Source organism: Micromys minutus (genome assembly GCF_963924665.1).
Source record: "Micromys minutus genome assembly, chromosome: 18".
Lineage (NCBI taxonomy): Eukaryota > Metazoa > Chordata > Mammalia > Rodentia > Muridae > Micromys > Micromys minutus.
Window position 1 is genome coordinate 12,714,993 of NC_137953.1, and position 26,103 is coordinate 12,741,095.

Consider the following 26,103-nt stretch of genomic DNA (forward strand, 5'->3'; position numbering starts at 1 on the left):
TCAAATCAAATGATAGATTTATTATCTGTCTCTGTTACACAGTAAGTGAAAATAGCTCCATTTAGGACATTCTAAAACTTGCCTGGATTTCCCATGTACTGAGAGACCAGTGTCAGATGCCTGGGCTGACAGTCTGGACTGGCTCTCAAGCCTAGGAGATTTCTTCCACAGCTTTAAAGAATTCATGTGGTGCCCTTCAAAGCATCTTCCTCTTTTCAAATTCCTTCACAAACAAGAAAGAAGAAAAGTGCAAATGACATTCATGAGAAAGTGATTTTCAAACTCTAGGTCACCTCCAAGACCTCTCAGCTCTGTGGGGGTAAAATGTGTGGGAACAGGGATCTTGCTGGAAAACCAGCTACTTTCAAATCAGCCTTTGCCAGTGTCAGGCTAAGCTACAGACAGAGCTTCCCTTTCCCCTTTAAAACGGAAGCAAACAGGGATGCTTTAACATAAAAAGTCCTTTAATAAAGCAATGAAGACTTTCTCAGAGACTAAAATGCAACACTGATTCATTCAGTATTTGAACAAAATGTTGAAAAGCTTAGAAATTCTTAAAATAAATACCCTAGACAGAAGAAACAGGCTAGCAGTCAGGCGGCACCAACAGCCACCAACTGCCACTTACTGGTGCAAAACAGTAAGGCTTTTCAAAAGACAGCATTACAAACACACGTCCTCATACTTTACTAACCACCCACTTCTCCCAACCACTAAGGACTATGATATTCAAAGCAGATGTGCACAGACTTGATCCAACAAGGAGTCTAGTTTAGCATCCCTAAGATGACAGCAAAGTTCACAACAAAACAGAATGTTTGAATTCTCTGCAAACTGTTCCCATCTAGGAAAATAATTTGTGCCTATTTTCAGCTTAAGAGACAGATGTCATCATGAGCTGTTCTTATCTACCCTCTGTTTTGTTTTGTCAAGGTTAAAACTCTCACAGGTAAGTAACAGGAAAGAGCCGTGACACTCAAGAAGATCATTGCAGAGACTGCATGAACACATCAACTGAGCGTCACTACACTGTCCTATCATAAAGGAAAAGCAAAGACACAGCTAACGTGCAGCTCCTCTAATCTGTGGTGACAGTACACACAGCCACTCAGCACAGCCCTGCTCCTCAGGCACCCACAATGCACCTCTTTACTACTTGCTTCTTTGCTGAATTGCAGCCCCCTCTGGAAACAGAGGCCTATGGATGGCTATATCCCAAGGCTCCCCTGGAAAACCCCAAATGTGAAACACAAGGCTACAACTCCTTCCACATCCCAGGCTGCAAGTCAGGGTTCCCGATACCTCTGAAACGCTTTGCACACCAGGCTTTGTCAATGAAAGGTACAAATATGTACCTTTACATCAGGAAGGCTTTCCATTAGGGCCTCAGAACAGTAAGCTATGGAGAGAGAAGGAACACAGCTACTGTGTGCTCACCTTATACATGGTGGTCCCCAGCTGTGCAGGGGACATGCTGACAACTACACCCGCACTCTGAAGAGCAGAGATCTTCTCTTTGGCACCACCTTTTCCTCCAGCAATAATCGCCCCTGCGTGGCCCATCCTTCTGCCAGGAGGAGCAGTTATACCAGCGATGAAGGACACTACAGGCTTGGCCTTTGGACCCTGGAGAGAGAGAGAGAGATGTTGTAAATGCTTGAAGAATAAGGCCGTCACACTGGACCTCACATCTGTGACTGCTGGAAGGGGGAGCTCATCACTCAACACCAGCACTGAAGATTTCACCTTTGGGACTCAGAGCTCCACACCGACACAGGAGCTACTGAGCAAACCCTCCGTCAGCAGCGTCGGCAGTGTCTGCACTCCATACGCTGCTCCACACTCACTCACCTGAGCCTTTCTTCTGAAAACTGTGCTTTGTGACTTGTGACAATAACTTAAGACTCAAGATCAGTCAGCTTATTTTACTTCATATCTGGACTTGTTATTCTAATTCTCATCTTTAATAAATGTCTTCAAAGAAAAAGATAAGGGGTGATGAGACTTGGGGAAAGACTTACGCTCCATTTCCTACTAAGGCTGCCAAGTCCATGGACCACGCACATCACTAACAGACCTGGACTTCCTTAAATATGAAATAATATGGATGAGTCACTAATTCTCTTTACTTTAAAATTCTACACTCTAAGAAAAATGATCAAGGCTGACTTCATGCAACAGAAATGCATCCTAGTAGACAAACTTTTTACATAGCTATCACTGTACTAGATTCTGACATTAACAAATTTTTAAAGCCCACACACAGAAAACAATAGTTGCTAAGCGCTGGGCTTGCACTGTAGGTTGAGGAAATATTAGCAGATATTATCAAATGCTTACATATCAATCCCTCATGAAACACCACACAGCAATACCTAACTATTTATGGTAGGTTCTGTAGATGGTGGGACTCACGCAGCATGGAATCCAGAGCTTCCTTCAGAAATTCCTGTCACACATGCAAACACTGCGGCGGCTCCCAGCCATTGGTCAGGGAACCAGGGAGACTAATAAAGTTCATGAGGATCTCAAAGCACTTTTGTTCATATTAATGCAACCTCTGTGTGTATCAGTGTCACGGCACTAATTCTAAGCTGTTTAGTCTAGGAAGTAATATCCAGTAATATTACTACATTAAAATGAACGCTAAGGGCCAGTGAAGTGGCTCAGCCACTAAAGGCACTCGCCCTGCAGGCCTGATGAACTCAGTGCACTCCCTGGAGCCCAAATAAAGGCGGAAGGAAACACCATAAAGTTGTCCAGTGACAGCCACGTGAATGCTACAGTATGTGGGGACACACCCATACACATAAAACCTAAAACCAAGTTCTACAAATATTTATAAATTCACTAAAAAAATAAACAAATAAATAAAAAACCCAACTTTTAAAAATAGTGTCTAAAACATTCTGGTGAGACAAGTAGCATTTTACAACTAATTTCTATAATTCTGGCTGTTTAATTTTAAATGGCCGATCATGTGACCTGTTGTGAAAGCTCATGTAGCTGATGTACAAGAACAAAATCCAGCCTCAGGACAGATGGAAAAAGATAGCTTTAACTGCCTCCCAGATGCCCGTGAATATTCTGATACTACACAAGCCTCTTCAAGTGGCCATTTCTCAAAGGTCACAAGCAATGCTACAGACTGCAACAGCAGCAATGAACCTCTGTCCTTCTGCAGTTCCTCCTCTGCCTCGGTGTCTCAGTGGGACTTTGATCCACAGTGGCTTTATAACACAGACTGTCAAATGGAAAAAGATCAGTTCAGCAGATATGCACATTGTCCATGGTGGTGGGTCTCAGCCTTCCTAATGCTGAGACCCTTTAATACAGTTCCTCATGATGTGGTGACCCCCCGACCATAACATTATTTTCATTGCTACTTCATAACTGTAGTTTTGCTGCTGTCAGGAATCATAATGTAAATATTTCTGGAGACAGCCAATCTTCCAAGTAAAGTTAGTGTTCACTGGAGATGGCCGTTCAGCTCACCCAGCTGAGATCACTCCCAGATCATCACAAGAGTCTAGAGGGTCACAATTTAATAAAACCACTGATTCTTGCTTCACTGGGAACGTTCTTAAGTACAGCTGGCTTTCCTTTTAACCACAGACCCCTGGAGCTAGCCCAGTGCTCTGAGTCCAGCAGGCTCTGCAGGTCTGGTGTGGCTGCTCTGGGCCTGGCCCCCACCGCTGTTCAGGGCTAAAGGTGAAGGCACGCTGACTTCTACTCTACACTTTGCACCTAGGACTGCCTCATCCGGCCCTTCCCACATCTCACCAATGCCCTGGGCTGCCTGGCTTCTGGGGCCCTGCCCTATCTCTTGCATGTCTGTCACACACATAGCACACTGTGTGGTCTGCTTCCCATGTTCTCCTACCAAGCAACAAGCTCCCTGAACATCAAAGTCTCCCTCGGTTCCCTAAGCCCAGCAGCACTGCAGTGCCTCAGAAACAGGAGGAAAAGCCAGCAGGCTCCAGCCACTCATTCATTCCTTCGTGGTCCCTGCGAGACAACAAGAATCTCCAATTTGAGTGGATTCACTTCTACTCATGTCCCCCCTAAAGCCCCCTAAAATGACAACGCTGTGGCAGTGGGAAGGAAAGGATTATAAGCTTAGAATGTCAAACCGAGTCAATGGAGATTGCTGAGGTGAGGAAAAATAGAAAAAGACAGCAGGGCAGTGTGGGGCAAGAACAGGACAGAGGGATAAGAAATAGGGAAAGCCCACACACAAGAACTGCCTGTGAGGGCTCAGCGCGCTGAGTGCAGCCCGGGATGGCTATCACATCCTTCACAACGTGCCTGCTTCAACCTCAGCCAACACTGTTGACTGCCATATAACCCTTTGTCTTAAGCTGCCTAAGCTTGAACCATGAACATATCAGGGTCTAAAAGTAAAATACACTACCCTGTAAAACCCAATCAGCAATAATAAATGAAATAATAAATGTAACAAGCACGCATGCTTTCCCACTAAACTTATAAACTATTTAAAGAATTCAGAGTTGGGCCTAATACACTCTGCTGTTCATTGTGACAGTGTAACACAGTATCTGATTTTTTTCCTAAAGAGAAAGCACTTTTTACTTAAGCTTACAAACTTTTCTGAACTTCAGACAGCAGGCTGGAGAGCTGGCCCAGAGGTTAAAAGCACGGCTGCTCCTCCAGAGGACCTAGGGTTCAATTTCCAGCTCACACTGCAGCTCACAACTGTCTCCGACTCCAGTTGCAGGGGATTTGATAACCTCACAGACATGAACGCAGGCAAACACCAATGCTTGTAAACCAGAAATAAAGAATTTAAAAAGAAAGAAGACAGCCACTAACAATCCACCCTCCTCATCAGTGCTTTCCATGGCAGAGTGAGGACAAGCACCGTGACATCCACAGTCTGGAACATCCCATGGGGCACAGATCTGAGTCTGCAAGGACTAGAACGTGTGCCAAGTGGGGCCTGCAGTCACCCTTCCAGTGTGACCCACGTAGATGGACAACTTAAAAAGAGATGCATTTTCGCTCACTGTTTCGGGGGTTCCTTCAGTACACATTAGGCAAGCTCCCCACTGTGTTATGTACAAGCAGAGCTGGAGGGGGAGGGGCAAGATAATGAATGTTTCAAGGACTTGCCTCTAGTGACCTGCTTCCTCCAACTGGGCTCCTTCCTTAAAGTTTCAGAACCTCCAGAGTGCTCACAGCCAGGGACCAAGCCCTCCACACATGAGCTTATGGGAACATTTTACATCCAAAGTGTAGTACGCATAGTGGAAAGTCCTGATTGGCTTCATCTGGACACAAAAGGCATCCAGGCTTGCGGGGAGAACCCAGTGGCTGAAGAACAGAGACATCAGGGCATGACTGCGACAGTCCAAATGAGCAAGATGAGGCTCAGTGTGAAGGGACGTAGGGCACTCTAGCTGAGACCTCTGAATCTGGACCGATCACTGTGTAGACACAGTGAAAGAGCCCTGAGGTGTCTGCTACGGATGAGAGCATGTAAGACACTCACACAGCTTAGGAAGAGATGCAGGAAACAGCCTGGGAGGAGGAGCAGGGGGCGGCTTATGAGAAGCCCCAGAGGATGTCAAAGGAAGTCTGAGGTCTAACTGGAGGCCCCTGGGAACCTTTACAGAGACATGACAACACTTCAGCTCAGTCCACCTAGACTGCTTCCCTGTTACTGCCTTACTCCCACTCTGCCAATGAGACCACAGCAGCAAGGCTAAGGGGTGGGGTGGGGAGTGAAGGAGAAGGAAAGAAGCCTGAAGGTAGGGAGAGCTGGGTCATATCTTACCACTTCTGTGGAGCTTTATTTCCCTTGGAATCTAGAGAAAGAACACTAGGGACGGTGGACGTAAGCCTCAAATGAATTCTGCGTTTCTGGTGTCTGGCCTGAACTCTCTCCACTCAGCAAGGGGCCAACGTTTCAGCTACACAATATTGGGAGATGCCTGGAAGGGAGGGTTCAAAGTGGAAAAGCAGGGAACAAAAGAACTCAGAATCTACAAGTCTGAGTGTTATAGAATAAAAAGCCTAGGTTTAAATGTTTTTTTGGGCAATGAAATCTGTGAAAAATAAAGATAACCCCTGTCGGGAGCAGAGTGCTGTGGTCTTTCAAGCACACACTTACTGAGTTATGTTCCTTCAGGAACGCGGCAGCGTTTTCTTCAGCATGACCACCAATCTCACCAATCAGTATGATGCCTTCCGTGGCTGGATCTTCCAGGAAGATTTCAAGGCAATCAATAAAATCAGTCCCATTAAAAGGGTCACCTCCAATACCTGAAAAGGTCAAAGGATATCAATATCAGCCAAAAATGTAAGGATAAAGCAAGGAATTTATATTCAGAAATGTTCTAACTGATTTTAGTCTCTGTGCCCCTTCTCTTTAATGTTCTCAGATGAAGCACTGCTCTTCCACATTCAGACCTCTCAGAATGGCTGTTTATGACACTGGCTGGCAGGGAAATGGTGACGGGTGGTCCATGATCACAAACTCAGTCTTCCTCACAGAACCCATAAGACTACTCCACACCAACAAGTGCACCTTGAGAGAGTTGGGTGTTTGGGGCAGTGAGTGTCGCTTACCACTTGTCCTTGATTCTGTGTCTTTGAGAAAACACTTAATAAACCTGAAAACACTGTGGGGGGGGGGGGAGAATGGGAGGGGGTCTTTTTGCATTATGTACACCACAGGAAAAGATAAAGCAATGAACAACTGTCTCTGTGCAGAGAAATTCTTGCCCAGTGTGCTGCAGAGAAACTGCTACGTTTGGACACACTATGAGTAAGCAACAGGGTGGACGGCTCTCGGCCCTCCTCCTGTACTTGGGAAGTGGCAGCGCCTGCACACAGGCCTGTCCTCTGAGCATGAGACATTAAGGGAACCTGGACAGCCGTGAGGCAAATGTTCCGTACTCTCCACCTGCCAATGTTTCCGTTTTTACGTTATAACCGCACCGGGGATAGAAGTGACTCTCCTCTTTTCAACACGTCTCTGAGAAGTAGCACTGATCAGGAGGCAGGCAGGGCCCCAGCCCTGTGCTACTGCATCACTGCCCCCATTACAAAGGAAGAATGGAACCTTGAGAAGATGGAATTGGCCAGTCTGGGTCAAACCCAGTTCAGAGTCCACATCACACCAGATGATCTCTTCCCTAACACTGTGTCCTGAAAAGCTCAGAGTGTGCTTTCATTTTGAGTTTACTTCTTTATTAAATATTCCAGGGGTCTATTTTATCACTTTTATTATAAAGAGATACTTTTAAAAGGCTTTTAAGATGTATTCTGAGGATTTGAAGATTTAAAAAAATGAGAATATTGTCTAGTTTTTGGCAAAAAGAACAAAAAGACAGGTAATTTCAAAATATAAAACCTGCTCTGACTTTTTAAAGTGTCACACAAGTCTTGTAAGGTACATAGAGAAGCCCTACGGCATGTAGCCATTCTCAGCCTTGACTCTGCCCAGTAAGGTACACACTGCAGCCCCAGCTCAGAGGAGCACCCAGGATTGCCCAGGGAGAGACAGTAAAGCAAAGAATTCATAGCTATAAAACACAAAACATAACTGAGCTAACACAAGGCCAACGTGGAGGAGCCATTTCCTTCACAGTAGGTGACATCAGTGAAGCTTGGGCGCATTGCCTGTCCTTTTGGTCACCTGTCATACAATGTGCACTCTGAACCTAGAATCAGATCTTGAGAAACAGAAAGTGCTGTGCCAGCAAATTAACATGAGACCACAGCATCTTCCCACTAAAAGCCATCGGGTGTCCCTGCCACTGCACCGTCCCATGAGGATGCTACGCCCCAGTAAGACTCTGGCCAAGCACTCACCAATACACAAGGACTGCCCCAACCCAACTTGGGTTGTCTGATGAACTGCTTCGTAAGTCAGAGTACCGGACCTGGATACGATACCTTAAAAGGAAGAGTGAAAACTATCAGACTGTGTGGATGGCAGATGGTGCTGAAGCTAACCAGCACACACTGCATACAGTTCCCATCTTGGTTTGCCACTTAGATCAATAGTACCTTCTAATGAAGACACAAAAGGACGTATGTCATTAGTCAGGGTTGTTTTATGACTTTGAAACCAATGCCAAAACAAAGAAAAATAATGTAAAACCTCTCTTCTGGAAATTTTCAGAGAGGGTATATTAATATGACCTTTGTAGGCATGACCCTGCTTAAGGCAATGGAACAGATCAGCCTTAGGGACTCACATCGCTAAACCATAAAAAAACAAACAAACCAGAATTAATCGTATTTAGTAATACTATCTATCTTCCCTGCAACTATTTTTCTAAGAAATTTCACACTATTTAGGTAAGCTCCTTCCTGATTCAGCCAGCCTCCCATTTAACTTCCTTCCTGCATCAAGCCTGTGGTGAGAACACCTAACTTCACAACCAAGGTCTACAGAAAAAGAGCAGCCTCTGCTCACTGGATTGCCTGTCCGGCTCTGCCAAAGGCAGCGGTCCATGCAGGACTTACCTTAGCAGAGCAGAGACTACTAATTCTATAGAAGCATAGCTGACTTTGGTTGTTATAAAATGTTACACATTCTACATGTTAAAACACATCAGAGAATGACGCTGAAGCTCGGACAGCTCCGGCATGGGGTACTGAACCCATCCTAACAGTATGGCCCTCCTACCAGGGATAATAGAATTCTTGTCTGACTAAAACAAAAGCTATGAGCATCAGCTAACCATGACCTCAGCTTCAGCACAGAGTGTCTCAGCTGTCACTCTACGCTCATGGTCACAATGTATGCAATCCATGCAAACACACCTCTCTGTCCCATGTCCTCAGGCACACAAGACTGCAGATTCTCCCACATACAATGGTAAAGCTGGAAGCAAGCATACATGGGCCTCCCACACCCAGATGCTCTCACAGACAAGTTCCCCAGAGCTCACTGACAGCTTCACCTTGTGGGGACTCTGCAATAACTACCTAGCCCAACACAGATCTGGCCTACTCCCTAAATGTTTCCCTACCTTTCACATTCATTCTGTTTAAAATGGAGGCTCACCTCCATCATCTGACAAACTTGCCACACAGAAAGCTTGCTTTCCCACACAGGTTCTTCCTGGACTGTCCCAATGAAACAGATGGGATCTGCTTCTCAGTCCCCGTTTCTGCTTTCCATTGTCCCTGTCAACGGTGAGATGTCCAGAAGCTAGACCTCACATACCACAGTGTAACCCTAAGTATTTTCAGATAAGAACACGTATCAATGATGTCCTCCTGTGATAACTGCTCTTATTAACATTAATGCTCTTATTAACATTAACATTAATAGGTAATACTGCCCTACCCCACCCCACCCCAGCTATTACAATGGAGAAACAATCTAGCTGAGTCAAAGTTAGCTGCAGAGAATCCAAATTCAAATCTAGACCAGCTAACTTCAAAATGTGGATTAAAATAAGGAAATGTGGTCAGTTCCATTTCCTTAAGAAAACAAGTAACAGTACAGTTTTCCCAGAGCATTTTGAGAAAGTTTGTGAAATCCATAAAGCAAAACTCAGATGGACACCAAAATAGTGCTGATAAATATGTTACTGGCTCACTCTTCCCAAGTGAACCTCTTGAATAAGAGTAAAGTTTGCCTTCAGATGGAATGGTGGTTTCTTTCTTTGTGACCCCAAACTTGTTATCTTCAGTTTCCTCAGAGAACCTGGGAAACCTTGTGTCAGATCTGGTGGAAGGAACAAAGCCAGTCTTGTGACAAGGTTAAGTCTCACTGCCTTACATGATGCCATCCAGCTGCTACTTTCTAACTGGGTACAAGTACCACAAGGCTACTAATATAGAAAATTAGGATTAACTAACAAGTTGGTTCCCAAAGGTATTAAATTCCTGCCTACATAGGCAGTCACAGATCCACCTGCTCTCAGCCCACATAACCCTTAAGTGGGATAAAGGAGGCCAAGCTACAACTTGTGCCTGGGGGCAGAGGAAAGGCTAGGACACATCCAGATGAAGCACAAGGCGTCCAGTTATAATACTGTCCACAGTTGTAATAGTGCAAAGCCACACCGGACAGATACTGTGCTGACTTTTAGCTGATTACAACAGTAACCAAAGAGTATGCAAAGCAGACTGTAGGTTCATCACTCTGGAGACCAACAATGGAGGTCAAAGAAAACAAGGAGCCCCATTGGTGGAGGCTCTTATGAGCCCAACAACAGATTCTAAAGAACTTTGATTTGGACATTTTAAGATCCTTTCCAGACTTCAGTCAAGGACTTCCTTTTCTTCCTACACCTGACAGTTGGAGTCTTTTAAACAGGCCCTCTGAAGGGGTACACCAATACCACCACATCTGACACACCAAATTCAGCTGCAAGAAGCCAGATTAGTCATCTCAATCCCATAATGGAAGTTTGTATTACTTCTTTTGAGGGAACAGGGATGATAAGGACATGAGGTAAAAATGGTCAAGTTTGGGGTAAAAAGATGCCAAAGAAAAGTAAGCCATTTCTTTATTGACTAAAAGCCAGAGATGCGCTCTTGGTAGCTTCATGCCTGCTAGAGGCCAAAGATAGCAAAGGTGCTTTGGGAGCTCTGCTCTCTGATCTGGTCCTACGAGGTTCTCACTACATCTTTAGGAAAGCAGAATGTTAGAGCAGCAACGAGGGACTGGTAAGAGAAAACCACCCAGGTAGAGAATGGCAATGTCAGGCCTAGAGGCAGACTTAACTTTCTAATGAGGTCAGGTAAATCTCCCGGCCAACCAACCACCCCTAAAAGGTGGGCTCACCTTAAACCGTGCTAACAGAAAACTACCTCAGGATTAGCTTCTTAGCCTGCTTCTTAATGAGTTTCAAGAAAACAGTGTTTTAAAGAAAAACACAGGATAAATACCAAAAAGCAGTCAGAAAAGAAAGATGGATGGATGGATGTTGCTGGTGCATGCCTTCAGTCTCAGCACTCCCAAGGCAGAGGGAAACAAATGTGAGTTCAAGGCCAGGCTGGTCTACAGAGTAAGTTCCAAGACAGTCAGGGAGGGCTAAGTGGAGAAACCCTGTCTTGGGAAAACAAAAAACATAAAACAAACAAGCAAACAAAAAGAAAAAAGAAACAAAATAAAAAACAGGGATTGATAAGAAATGTTAAATATGCATCTTTTCAATCTAATCTTATAAAATTTGTGTTTCAGGGCAAGGAATTAAAATTCTTTCATCTCTCCCACCTCGGAAAACCTTTATGTGACTGTTACTCCTCCCTACCCTGTAAAAGCTGTGTGCATACAAAGGCCCAGAGCTCTATTCTCAGAACTGAATGCCCTGGAGCAGTGAGCTTTCCTCCTTGGAGCAGACCCTTCCCTCTTCTCCCAACCTCCACCAATTCTTTTCAGACTAGCCAACTGAGTAGAATGTGAGAGACCCCAGGCAGCACCTGAGTTAGACTAAAAGCCACTTGCTGCCTGTGTGTGTGCACTCCTCCAAGTGTACCCTCTGGTCCAGAGTTAAGACTAACCTCACCTCAGGCACATCACAAAAGCCAAGGTGACACCGGTTCATCCCCCGGAGCAAGCACAAGTCTGCTGGAGACAAGAGTAACTGGGGCTCTGCTAACAGAATACAAACAGCACAGACATCTCCTAGGACTGTCTGGCAACTTCTTTAAGAGTCAAACATACTTAATGTGTGTTCTTGTAAATGCTGCCACCAGAAATGAAAATGTGTCCACAGCAAGGCCTGTATTTTAGTCTTGTTCCTAATGCTCAAACCTGACAAGAGCTCAGAAGACCACTAAGAAAGTAGATAAACAGTGGTAAAGTCACAGAGCAGATGGCTGCTGAGCAGGAAGCTGGTGTTCACCATGGATACAGAAAACACAGAAGAACCCAGAGTCTGAGCAGAAAAGGAATCATTATTCTCCTCCCCCAGATCATCAAATAGGCCCATTATGCCTGCAATACATCACCGACTCACTGTAAGAAAAATTAATGTATTACAGAGACACATTTATTTACAGTCACCGTGACTGTGAGTTGAGTTGGGAAAATGGATTTTTTATTTCTTAATTTATCAGAAAGTAACAAATTCACTCACCTATTCTTCCTTTCTTGTGGATGTGGCCAGGCATGATGCCGATTTTGCATTCTCCAGGCTGGAGGAAAATAAATTGCAGTTTTGGAAAAGTTCCAAAGGAAATTTTAACTCCGAAGTCACACATGCACGCACACACACACACACACACACACACACACACACACACACACACACACACACGAGCACGCGCACTTTAATTCAAAGCCATAGCCATGACACACAGAATATGGCCTCCCTCCCATCTTGCACTCACGTTGATGATGCCGGGGCAGTTGGGCCCAATTAGCCTCGTCTTTCCCTGGCGTGTCAGTTTGTGCTTGACCCGTACCATATCCTGCTGCGGAATTCCTTCAGTAATGCACACAACCAAGGGAATCTCTGCGTCAATTGCTTCACTGATGGCAGCAGCAGCGAAAGGAGAAGGGACATAAATGACAGAAGCTGTCGCTCCTGTTTTCTCTTTGGCCTGAAACATGAATCACAACCAACTGAATCACAAATAAAATATACTCAACAACCTAATCTGGTTAATGTTTAGGATGGGGTCACAGGCAGACTCTCCTCATTCCCCCATCCTGTAGTGCACGACATGGTCAAAACAGCGCCGAATGCAAGCAGAGCCTCCTCTGTCCTCTGAATGCCACTGTGAATGTGAAGGTTCAGGACAGTAAGTCTGAGAGCTCTGCTTGACCTGCGCCCACGCTCCCTCCTCCCTGAGGCTCCCCAGACTCACAAGATCCAGTGCCACCTGTCCAGCTTCAAGCTCTGTTTCTCCTTAGAAGGACCAGGGCCAGGGAGCCCAAGTCTTCAGAATCTAGCCTTCCAGCATCTACTTAAATCTATGGTAAATATTACCAACAAACAGGAAGTGTTCCTTTTTATATAGATTTGTTTTTATGGTGTGTGTGTGTGTGTGTGTGTGTGTGTGTGTGTGTGTGTGCCGTGCGCACTTGCTCCGGCTTACATTTATACAGGTGCTCTCTAAGGTCAGAAGAGGATGTTGGATTTCCTAAAACTCAGGGGTCCGGTGTGGGCGCTGGAAATGACCAAACTTAGATCTTCTAAATGGCCGTCAAGTGCCCTCAACCTCAGTCCTGGGCCATTTCCCCAGCGCCAGAGGGAAGGGTTCTTATGTGACATTTCTTTCTTTTTTTTTTTTTTGATCAACTTTATTTTAAAAAACAAAGATAAATGTACAAATTTTAAGCATTTTTGCATAAAAGTATACGAATACATTTTTGTCAGTGCTTGGCTTTTTTTTTTCTCAAAGGTTTGATAGTGTGCATTAAGGTCTTACTAGTTACAATGAGCATAAAGTACATGTAAAACAGGATGTAACCTGGAATTAGTCAAAGTTTTCTTGGTGTGTAAAGATTGAGCATAATGGTTTTTTCTTTTTCTTTTTTTTTCTTTTTTTCTTGAACTTCACACAGTCTGTGAGTTGTTTCTGGGGTGTTCAGAGCTTTCTCAGGTTAGTATCCCACTATCAGTGACTGCATATTATGTCTGTTCTTTTGTGACTGGGTTATCTCACTCAGGATGATATTCTCTAGAAGCATCCATTTTCTTACAAATTTCATAAAGTCATTGTTTCTGATAGCTAAGTAGTACTCCATTGTGTAAATGTACCACAATTTTTGTATCCATTCATCTACTGAAGGACATCTGGGTTCTTTCCAGCTTCTGGCTATTATAAATAGGGCTGCTATGAACATTGTGGTGCATGTGTCTTCGTTGTATATTGGAGTGTCTCTGGGGTATATGCCCAGAAGTGGAATAGCTGGGTCTTCAGGCAGTACTATGTCTTATGTGACATTTTTGACTTAATACATCTAGAATTCAACAAATCAAACCAAGTGCATATACATACATGGCCACAGGAATGAATATGGGTTAAATTAGCATCAGGTTTTAATGTTGTCACCCACCATGATGCAAAGCCTTTACAGAATGTCAGTCTGACCACTATCTCCATCTGTCCTAACCTGATCCATATGTGGCTTTTGCACCATCCATCTTCCATTTTGTTTTGGGTTTTTTGCTGTTGTAGTTTTTCTAAGGCAATAATGTCTCTCTATGTAGCTCTGGTTGTCCTGTAACTCACTATGTAGACAATGTTGTCCTGAACTCAAGAGATCCACCCACCTCTGCCGGGATTAGAGACCTGTACCCCAGTGGCCAGCTTTCCATCCACCTTTCTGTGTGTCCACGCCTCCTACTCTAATGGAATCCCCATAGCCACAGAGACTACAGATGCTCTGGCTGCAAGAGCGGCAGCGCCCACAACAGGGTGTGAAGACTCTGCACAGGAATCAGTCAGGCTTCAGGAGATTCCAAAACCAGAATATTCCAGTTTACAAACCATGATTCTGAAGCCTTGGGGAGGGGCACAAGAGGCCTCACCCTCCACAGAGGACAAACTGCTAATGTTTGCTGCAGGAATGGGTGTCATTTTCCTCAGTGCTATAGCCACTGATAAGTTACCCTTGCCTCCAATCCAGGTACAGAAAAGCAACTCCAATTAAACTAAGTGGGTCACACACAGGAAGACTCAAAGTAAGAAGGAAATTCCTTGGGGAGAAGGGCTCTGTTCAGTGAGAAAGAAGAATGGGGCATGAATGACCAACATATATTACACACACACACACACACGTATATATGTGTATCTATATATTTACATATATATTAAATATATGTATGTATGTATGTATATATGTATGTATGTATGTATGTATATATATAACAGACTGCCAAAATTTTTTAAAGGAAAAAAAAAAAGATGCTGTGATCAAGACACAGTAAATACCGCAGGTATGGTAGTGTATGCCTTTAATGCCAGCATACCAGAGGCAGGCAGATCTCTAAATTTAAGGCCAAACAAGGCTAACTAGAGACCCTGCCTCAAAACGAGCCACCCAACAAAATACAGTAAATTACCACACTAAATCACATAGCCAGGAAAGAGCAGAGACAATATTTAATCCTGAGTACATCTGATTCCCAAGTGTCTGCTCAGTACAGCGACAGCAGGTGAGTCCACACCAAAATGTCTCTGGAAGGCTGCACCAAGGGGTTTTACACACTACAGATACAGACGGACAGACGGACAGAGAGACCACAGACAGTGTCTTCAACAATCACCCCTGAATGAGTCCATGCTTCCAGAGACTGGGTTTTTGACCACTATATCTCCAATAAACAGTTTCATCTCAACAGTACCCACAAAGCAGTCAAAGGGTACTGACAGCTACCTATAAACGACATGAAGGATTAGAATTCATTTATTTTAATTCTTTCACCATGTAACGATAGGCCCTGTTGTGGTGGCATAAGCCTATAATCCCAAACCTCAGGATTCAGATACTAATTACAAGAATGGTTCTCCACCTGGGGGCTATGACCTCTTTGGGGACAGAACAACCCCCTTCACAGAGGTCATCCTAAGAGTATCAGAAAGCACAGATATTTGCATTCCAATTCATAACTGTAGCCACATTGTAGTTCTGAAGTAGCAATGACAACAATTTTATGGCTGGGGGTCACCACGACAAGAACTGTGTTGAAGGGTGAGCATTAGGTGAACTAGAGGATCATGGGTTCAAGGCTATATTGGGCTAATGAGAGAACCTTGTGGGGAGGGAAAAGGAACAACAGAAGGGAGTTAAAGAAAAGATGGAAATCAAGGTCAGCACCAACAGATCACTGAAAAAACAAAGCCCCAGATCCTCCTGTCTTACAGCTACAAATACTTCCAGACACTGGCAACAGTGTTGTACACAGGGGAGTCACACCACACAATCAGCACTAGTATTCGTTATTCAGAAAGATCTTTATAAAAGATGAATAGGAAAGCGAAAATCAGTGTTTGTGGAGGAACTTCAGCTATCCAAATCTCAGTCTGCCTGGCCACAATGAATAACATCAATCAACTCGACAAAACTACTGGTTTACAAAGCCTAGAACCAGAAAGACAAAAAAGACAGATTCACCTAAAAACCTGTATTTCTAACTTCTACATTTTAAACTTCCTGGAAAAATCACTTTAAAGAAATCAGCAACTGATGAAGAAAGCAGATCTCCAGCATGTGTCAACCTGAATACTGTTGGCCGGCACACGACAGTCCAAGGCTGCCGTGTCTCATCTGGGAGACTCATGAGCAGCACCCTGGGCTTCCGTCCAAGGGCGCCTGCTGTGGCGGGGAATGTAAGGCCTGGCTGGGGAAGTGTGCCTGAAGCACCCACCACCATTCCTGCCTACAGTCCGAAACTGCTGCTGACACCTGTGCCACCATTCTGGAAAAAAGGCAGGCAGGAGGTATGGAGCCAGACAGAGCCAGGCCAGGGAGCTTCCTTCAACAGACGATGAACAACCTTTGCAAAAATCATCATCTGATTTTACCACAATCCCAACTTCTCTAGGTCACTGGATATCCAGAGAGAAAGGCAAAAAGCATGCGTGAAGATTCTACCCAGAGGATGCCTGTCTCTGCCCTGCTTCTTTTTCTCAGAAACCATTACTTACTTCCTTCACAGTATTAAAGACAGGTAAGCCCAGATGCTTCTGGCCACCTTTCCCTGGAGTGGTTCCTCCCACGAGTTTGGTGCCGTACTCCAAAGCCTGCTGGCTGTGAAAGGTGCCCTGTGAGGAGAAAGCACAAGAGCCATGAAAGAGGCGGATGAAGAGAGCTGAGAAGCAAGGGCACTCTCAGCACGTGGGAAAAGAAAACCAAGCATGTTACGTGCTCCCAGGCAGGATCCCGAGGAAGCCCTTTCACCCACTTAGTCAACACTGCCACCAACCCTCAAGGAAAACCAGCTTCTGCAAAGCCAAAACAGCCGCTGGAAGTCCTTTTCTACTCCCCGCTATAAGTGGATGCTGATCTCAACACTCTGTTACTTGTTTAAAAGGCCATCCCATTTTGCCTGTTCCTCATTTCCTTGTACCCATTTGCCCAGATGCAAATCGTGATCCATGTTGGATCATTATATTTATCCAACTCTGGCTCTTCCCATATATATACGTATATACCTATACCAAAAGTACAACTTGGTTTGTTCTAATTCACCACCACCCACCATGACAAACATACGCACGCACACAAGCACACACCCATAGCCAAACTAGAGAAAACCCAAGGCTGTGCTAACTGGTCTGTCTTTAAGGTTCAGTGGCTCCTCAGTGGGTCTTTTAGACCCACTTCCTGCATTCCCTGTGACTCACTTTCTCTGACAGCCTACCTGGTCTTTGGGTCATGGGGCTTCCTTGTTATGGGAGAGCATCCTGCAGGGTATTAACAGTATTCCCCAAGTTCTTCCCTCGACATGCAATACCACACCCTCCACTAAACCCTCCAAACTGCAACAGGGACAATGGTTCTGGAGCTTGGGAGAGCCTTGCCCACTAATTTAGGCCTCTGTTTCCTCCTGGTCTCTCTGATTCTCTTTTCCATCTCAGCCAATGCTTTCTGGGATGCTTACCAAGGCAGCATGTAGAATCACTATGGCCATTCATATCCCTCACACAACTAGCCAAGACCTCTGCCTACAAGCAGGCTTTCATGTGCCTCCCTATCATCTCTCCCTGGAAAGCCAGTCAGCATCTGACCACACTCCTCAAACTGCGCCCTAATTACTCTTCTCTCAAACTGCTCCATCTGCTGAAAATTCCACTCCCAGAGACGCTCAGACTCAAAGTATGAAGTCACACCACATTCTTCTCACTAGTAAATCTCACCACTCTATCCTCAGAACGGCCAGTCTGTCCTACTTTTTGCTGGGAACTGTGTTGGCTGATGTCACCTCGACTCCTAGAAGCTGATTGTCCTTGTTCCCTTCCAATCTATTCCCCATAGCAGAGTTATCCTATCACGTGTGAGAAAATCCCATCTCTTCCCAGTTCATTAACTGTGAAAGTTAACACACACCATTTCCTCATGGCAGACCCTGCCTGCCTGCCTGCCTGCTTTCGGGCCTTGCTGAACACTATGCATAAAATGCACCTCTCTAGGTAGGTGGATGGTTCACTCACACATCTCCTTAGGACTCTGACTGAGAGCAAACCTTCCCACCGCCTGATATAAAATCTTCTCCCCCATGCCAACCACATGTCTCCACACAGGACAGACACTCTTTCCCCTTCCTGGCTTGTTCTTCTATAGTGATCATACTTTCTAGTGTACCACATAATTTAGTCATGGATTTTGTGGGTGCATTTCCTTTTCTCAGCTGAGAGGCACAGTCCATGAAGATAGTCGTATCTGTCTACTGTTCTTGTTGCAATATGGCACCTAATTCAACACATTACATATAACAGACACTCAGCAATGACCAATCAACAGTGAAAAGGTCTATGTGGTCATTCTACAGGGACCTAGCAATGATGAGCCAACTACTCAAGTTCTTAATCATTTCATGCATAAAGTTATGAGTTTAAGGACTTCAGAAATTCTTCAATTACACTTCTCTTTATACTAGAAAACTCAACCTAAGCAAATTAAACAACCAGTTTGAAGCTAGTGATGGAGTTTAAGAAAGAGCCACAAGTCAGTCAGTACCCGCACTCTCTCTTTAACCAGTGCTAGTCTATGTGTGGTCCACAGAACAGCTGATCTAAAGTGACAAAGGAAAAAGGATCCCAAAGGAGAAGGACAAAAATCTAGTTAAAAAATAATGATGTTTGCAAACAGTGTGAAACTATTTTAAGGTTTACTGTATTTTACCAAAGTACTGATCACATTAGATCAACAGATCCTTTTACTCCACAGAGTCTGAGAAGCAATGGACTATACTTCCAGGTAAATGCCAATGAAACCATCTTTTTAGTCCTACTGTGTTACTAAATAAAAGTAATGCTTCCATTCAAAATAAGCTATTTCCCATAGTTTTCATGTTACCACCAGAGAGTACACAATTTAGAACAGGAATAATTTCTGTAGCTCCTAAGAAATCCTGCAGTGCCCACTGGTGATGTTCAAGGCTAGGCTCTCATCCATGTGAACACCTATGTGAGCGAGGTGTGCACTGAGAAAGCAGTTAGTGTTACAGTCCTCAAGCTTCTGTGACTCTCAGCTCCCTTCCAGCCCAAAACAATGAGACTGATAAAACTCACAATTACTGAAAATGTAAACACAAGGAAGGGGAATGAGAAACAGCTTATTTAGAGGGAACTAGAAGACCCCAAAACTAGCATTCAGGAGACAGAGGTAGGCAAATCGCTATGAGTTCAAAGCCAGGAACTATAGTGAGTTCCAGGCTACCTGGGGTTACATACTGAGACCCTGTTTTTAAAAAAAAAAAAAAAAAAGGAAAGAAAAAGAAGGAAGGAAGGAAAGAAGGAAGGAAAGAAGGTGGCTGGGGAGAAAAAAGAATAGCAAGACCAACCCCATTCTCAAAGATTTGAATGAATCATTAACTAATTTAGAAAGCAAACTCAGTTCCAAATAGTGCTTATACATGGATATCTTACATCTTCAAAGGTACCAGAGGTTAAAGTGTCATATAGAAGATGTCATATAAAGTTCAACAAACAGAACAAAGAAAGCAAGCATGATGAACTCCCACATGAATGTGATTATAGGTTGACTGTGTGCTATTATAACACAACCAGGCTGCCTGCCTAGAGAGGAGGAGGTGGCTTGGCTACACCACGCACCTCCCCTCGGGATGTGCATCTCCTTTGTAAGAATGCCTGCATGTGAACAAGACATCTGGGACATCTGGCTGGCATTCTGTATGTGAACATGACATCTGGGACATCTGGCTGGCATTCTGTATGTGAACATGACATCTGGGACATCTGGCTGGCATTCTGCATGTGAACAAGACATCTGGAACATCTGGCTGACATTCTGCTAGCACCCTGCAGAGTAAGACTTGGCAGGCTGATCTGTAGACTCTGGTGGATTACACTGTATTAAAACAGGTCTACAGTACAAATGTGGTAAAAGATACATTATATAATTACAAAATACTTGTACATGAGTTTGTAATAAGACACAAATAAATCTGAAAAGCAAATACAAGTCCTGCCCTCTCCAGGGCTACCTCTTCACTGACAACTATATAACTTTTCCTAAACTGAGAAATACTGAAGTTTACCATCTCATTCCTCAGAAATAAAACTGGGGTAGCTGTATTTCTCATCTGGAGGACATATGCTAACTTAACAGGGAACTCCTGGTGAGCAGAATGGTTGGAAAGAGGGAAAGGAGACTCATGATGGTTTTACTGCAGAATCAAATCCTACAAGTAGGGAGGGGAGGGGAGGGGAGGGGAGGGGAGGGGAAGGGAGGGGAGGGAACTAATTCACATACTCAAGGGCAGGTTTGCCCTCTGGCTTCTTCAGAGACCACTCGCCCCAGACAGAGGACGCAGTGGGAAAAGTCATGTGTTGGTTCATCTGCCCACACTTTCCAGGAGTGAACACTTTAGAGTCTATTTACCTAGGGCTCAAAGGAACAGTAATCTGTTGGAGAAAAACCAGGACTCTTGTACTTGCTGAAAGACAGTGTCTCTCACACTATCATTTCTGTATATTCTCAAGCTAAGTTAAACACAATGTCCATTTTACAGAATTACCACACTATCTGACTTCCCGAAAACATCCCCTTTCTGTATGGTACAGTTCTGTGCCATCATATGTTACTATTTTTGTGTTACTAAAAATAGAAGTTAGTTTTTTTTACATCTATAGTCTGCACTTTAAACAAAAATGTAGATGTACATACCTGCTTGCCTGTGAAACCCTGGCAAATAACCTTCGTATTTTTATCAATATAGATATGTTTCCGAGAGGCTGTGTAAGACCCATGTCGTATCCCATTCTGTTGCACTGAGAAGAAAGAAAATATGACAACATTATAACCTCCCCACACTTCTGAACCATGAATTAAATTTAATGACCCAATCTTTTAAAAACAAAAGTCTTTTAATCTAAGAGCAATGCTGTAATCACAGCCAACTTAAAATCACATCTTAAATGGGACAGGTGAATTCAGCACAAACTAGGAAAACAAACACAAGGAACCTGTTCTCCCCCAGGACCTCTTTGTTTTCTCACAGCACAGTCTTCTAGCACTACCCGAGCTGGAAAAGAAAACCTGAAATCTGTAATTTTCATTCCCCACAAAGGAACCTGGGATTCAAATTCAATGGTCTCAATTAAACTCTGAAATCATTCCTACTAATGTTTGCTATGTGCACCCCATTTGGGCATGAGCCCCTGCAAACACCAGCTGAGCTAGGAGACAGTCCAGGAAGTTATGAGCTCCTCTCTAGCTTATGCCTCAGTACAAGAACCGCAGGGAATGCTAAGTCCTGGTATAAATCCTGCTACCCAAGATCACTGTTTGATCCCTTCTGATGTAGGATTCAGAATCTCGAATATTAAGCAGAGAAAATGAGTTCCAAAGTAGATGAGACTATAAATAGGAAATAAACAAAGAAAAGCCACACACCTAAGTCATTTACAGAAACCCACCTCAAGGGAGACTGAGAACATCCAAGTAGCTACTACAACCAACTACTATTTCAGAAACCAGTTCAAAGGACACAGGGCTCACAATTATGAGGGGGCGTCTACACCTCCACAGGACCACTTAGCCTGTCTTCTCTATGGCCCATTCCTGCCTCCTCAAAGCAGCCAGGCCTTCTACCTACCTCTGAGGAGCCCAGAACAATCTACCTCCTCATACATTTCTCAGAGTCTACCCACACACATTCACACTTGCCAGTCTTCTGACCTCCTGTGCCACAACTGAAGAAGCACCTTTGAGAAGAGTTATCTGGACACCTCATGCCCCAGGAAGAGACAGACGTCAGCCTGTACCTCTCAGAAAGTTCCCTGCACATACAGACAGCTGCACTCCTGGACCAGACCATGCTGAACAGGGGGCTGTGGGGGCACTCTGCAGCCAAGCTCCCGACCTGAGCAGAGCGACCACACCGGGGACTGCAAGGCTGACCACACTGCACTGTGCAACAGAGCACAGGGATGTTCCTCAGATCATCCTTGCCCTTAGCTCTTGGACATACTGATAAAGCCAAGAAACTCACTCAGCACACGATAAAGGTAGAGCAATGAAGATATAAAAACAAACACGCCAAGTTAAACAGCAGGCTAGCAGCAAAGTCTGCAGCTGGCCACCAAGAATATGCTGATGGTGAGAGTTACAGTGCACAGCTTGGGCCTCCTGGAGGCTCAAGCAGCTGGCCAGTGTAGCCTTGGAACTGTCCCCATAAGCAGCTGAGATCACTCTCAGAAACCAGACAGGCCTGTGCCGGTGTTTATGTCCTACCCACACAGGTCTCCAGCTCTGCAACCGAGGCCCCACTTTTCATCTCCTGAGCTTTAGTCGTCCATCTATAAAGGCTGACAGCTGCTCACAGGAAAGGTGTGGCATTAACATGAAATGACACCTGTAGGCATCAAGTGCCTGCTATATTCCTGAAATCCTTCATTAGCACAAAGGTAAATCTCCCCCTAAAACAGTGGTTCTCAACCTCTTTCCTCTCCCCCGAGGGGGGGGGGGCGGTTTTACAAGGGTAGCCTAAGACCATCGGTAAACACAAATATTTACAATTCGTAACAGTAGCAAAATACAATTAAGAAGTAGTGAAAATAATTTCATGGTTGAGGGTCACCACAACATGAGGAATTGTGTTACAGGGTCTCAGCATTAGGAAGGTTGAGAACCATTGCCCTAAAAAGAGAGTATAAACTTCACACTTTAAAATCAAGTCCAGTCAGATATGCTTTCCCTGTGTGTTAAGAAAGAGAAAAAAGAAATGAGAGACAGGAAGGAAAGAACGAAGGGAGAGAAGGAGTAAAGGGGAGGGAGGGTTGGGGGAGGGAACACTCAAACCTGCTCTATTACAGCAGTAACCAGTAATTATACACATGTAAAATATAGGCTACTGTGGTCCCCAGAGACCTTGTTGTGTGACAAAACTTTTCCTGGGGAAATGCACACATCTACTTACCCCAGATAGGGAGTCCAGGACAGACCAAAGTACAAACACTAACAAGGTCCAACCCGTGAACCCTGAGTTTTCTGGGGTTACTTACAGGACTATGCTGGAGCAGAAGACACTGCACACACCAGCAGACCTACCTTCTCCTTGGACACTACCTGGGAAATATCTGGGGGTGCGAGGGGGGGGTGTTGTTTCCTCATTTGCCAAACAAAACGGTAGAACTAACTGGATTGTAAAATTTAGTTTCTGCCATCAAATTATCCTAATTCTAAGGATCAAAATAATGCATTTTCTTATTAACTATTCTGAAAGATGTGATTTACAGTAATTCCTGGTTGATATTTTTTTAAAGACAACCTTAGCAAACTTTAGGTTTCTTTTAAAACTTCATTACAATCTCAATGATGCTTATAAAATTCCTACACATTCTCTAAGAACTATTCTCATTTTCCATTATATATTTCCCCACATCAACAGGACTGTCCCCTTCTTTCATAAGCAATTAATGCGTGGGGTGGAGACCAGCTTAGCAGTTTCTTAGCTGCCCTCCGTTAGAGCCTTGTAGCATCTAGGGCTGTTTGTCTTTTTATCTTTTTAAACTCAAATCAACATTGCAAAACTCGGGACTTCAACACATTATGTGCATTCAGGTAAAATTTAAGAATTGGGGTAGAGGTGAGATTCCCTACTTTAACCTAAGAGCCTAAATAATTTGTGACAAGAAAAAGGAGGAGGAGGAAGAAGGAGGAGGAAGAGAAGGAGGAAGTAGCAGCAGCAATTTGCAAAGCACCATGGCCACTGTGGTAGAGAATTCCAAGGTTTGCCAACTTAGAGGTTTTTAAACATTAAACAATCCCTTGTCACCTTAGTACTAACACTACTAATACAAAAATAATCTAGATTAGATCTTAGATCCCTCAGAGTTTTAACAGCATGACTCAGATCTGAAACGATTCCAGCAACAGAAAGCTAAATCTCCTCTAGGCTTTCAGTCTTGGAGTCCAGGAAGAAAAACCTTCAGTTCTGTGGAATGAGAGGTGCCAAGTTTTGCTAAGAATGAACATAAGGAACCAAATCATCTAGACATTTTTCTGGAAACACTTCTATTAAGACAGCAGATCTTCTGGATGGAGGCTAGGCTCTTTCAGAGCTTTGGACCAGCAAGACCTCAGCAAAGAAAGATGGTGCATAGGTGAACCATTCTTCACTGGGTGTTCCATTACACTGGCTAATGTGCACATCTGGTGTTCTACATCTTAACCCACAAACAATTCCAAATAAGCTGGATAAGGCAGATACTCAACACACTATAATGTTCAAACACTACCAACCACAGTAATTACTGGTACAACTAATCTCTTTCTTCCCTTCTATCTAGCACATATTCAAGTATCCTTTTAATCGGTCAAAAAGGAGCTCCAAAAAACTTTCCCAAATACACTCAACTTTTTCTCATTTGGCAAAGTTATCAAGTCAGACCTTTGTCCTCAAATGATTTGGCAATGAGGTACAGCTACTATGTGCACACTTATCCCAGAACACTTTTAGGACACTCAAGAAAGAAACTAAGTTTCACCTACTATTTGATGCAATAAGAAACAGGATGTCACAAGGAAAGGAGTGTTACTTGTGTGTCTTTTCCTGAGTTGTAAACTGACTCACTTATTCTGCACAATAAAACCAAAATGCTGGTTACTTTTTAACATCTCTTAGATCTGGATAAATCTGACAACCAATCACTCATCACAATTTTAATTGCCAATCATTTCTCTTGTTAGTGATAGGCATAACAATGTTGTGCTTCACAAACCACACTGTTCAGACTCACTATTACTTGAGAGATGTTTGTTTCATTTCTCTGTGTAACACCTGTGGCTGTCCTACGACTCACTTTGTGGACCCAGGCTAGCCTCAAACTCACAAAGACCCGCATACCTGCCTCTGCCTCTCAGATTCATGACTTAAATATGTGGGACACTACATCCGTCGAGAAATCATTTTTTAAAAAAACTATTATACTCGTATAGGTTAGCCAGACTTTAAACACAACGAGGCCGGTTACTAAGTTGTTTCCTAATGTACCTAACACAGAGACTTTGAACGCAGCAATAATTTTCAAGAGTCAGCATTGCTGAGAGAGTAGCAACCCTGGGAGATTAGTTCTCAGAAACTAAGGTGTTCGTTTGGAGCCTCATAAAAAGCGACACATCACTGGTGAGAGTGCTTGCCAACCCTCAGCTTCTATGCTGACTCTGCGTGCAGAAACCGCCTTTCCGTTGGCCCTACTACCACTCCACAGAATGGTCAACTCTTAAGTGCAGAACCTTTCACACAACACAGCCTCTTCGACCGGAGGCTCACTCTCTCAGCACAGTTCATCCTGGACCTCTTCACCCTTGGCTCCAAGAAAGGGCCAGCCCAGAAGCCACCTCCACCTCACCCCTCGTCACCGTGGAGACTAGAGTATGTTCCCGGGTCTGAAGGACGCCCTGCGAACAGTGCCTCGGCCGATCACGACCCCATCGGTCAAAGCCCCCTTCATCCCCGAGGTCGGCCACTGGCCTTTGGAACCGTGGCTCCCTCGCCCCTTCCGAGGGCCCGCCCGAAAGAGCCGGGGCACCGCCGGGGCCAGGTCCTGAAGTCTGAGGCCTACGGAAGCATGGAGGACAGAGCCCCACCGGCACGACTCACGGAGGAAGGTGCGCGACAGCAGGCGAGCGGCGGCGAGGCCGCTGCTACCGGAGACCATGGTTGCAGTGGCAGCCGCAGCAACTACTGCTGCGGTCATCCCCCAATGACACTCTCAGGACCCCGGGACCTTGCCATGGGCTCCGGCTCGGGCAGAAAGGTGTCTAGAGAGTTAGCCTGAGTATCTAGCTCCCCTCGGAGTCTCATCTCAAACAACGAACGTCACGAAAGGAAAAGAAAACAAAGGATACCGTTTGAAAAGCAAACAATAGCTCTGTCTTTCTGTAAGTGTGGATTTGGGTAACCATAAACAACAACGGCAATACAGTGAACAGCCCAGGAGAGGCCCGGCCCGCGCGTGGTGTTG

General features: G+C 44.5%; 1 protein-coding gene across 1 annotated transcript; it reads right to left on the reverse strand.

The window, feature by feature from the left end:
* Nucleotides 1-25,863, reverse strand: SUCLG1 (succinate-CoA ligase GDP/ADP-forming subunit alpha). The gene is made up of 9 exons (XM_080932568.1): nt 25,740-25,863; nt 20,801-20,904; nt 16,597-16,713; nt 12,328-12,540; nt 12,075-12,132; nt 7,840-7,923; nt 6,134-6,285; nt 1,438-1,626; nt 1-223 (listed from the first exon to the last, which is right to left on the reverse strand). Exons 1-9 carry the CDS (start codon nt 25,834-25,836, stop codon nt 197-199), a joined length of 1,041 nt encoding a protein of 346 aa, XP_080788694.1. The 5' UTR covers nt 25,837-25,863; the 3' UTR covers nt 1-196.
* Nucleotides 25,864-26,103: the final 240 nt, after the last annotated feature.

Bases quoted from the DNA above. Each gene is read 5' to 3' on its own strand.
- SUCLG1 (XM_080932568.1), bottom strand. From the start codon at position 25,836: ATGACCGCAGCAGTAGTTGCTGCGGCTGCCACTGCAACCATGGTCTCC. The intron at 12,541-16,596 runs GTAAGTAATGGT...TTCATGTTTCAG, and splicing joins TCTTTAATACTGTGAAGGAA to GCCAAAGAGAAAACAGGAGC. The intron at 6,286-7,839 runs GTGAGTGCTTGG...TGACCTTTTCAG, and splicing joins GGGGCAGTCCTTGTGTATTG to GTATTGGAGGTGACCCTTTT.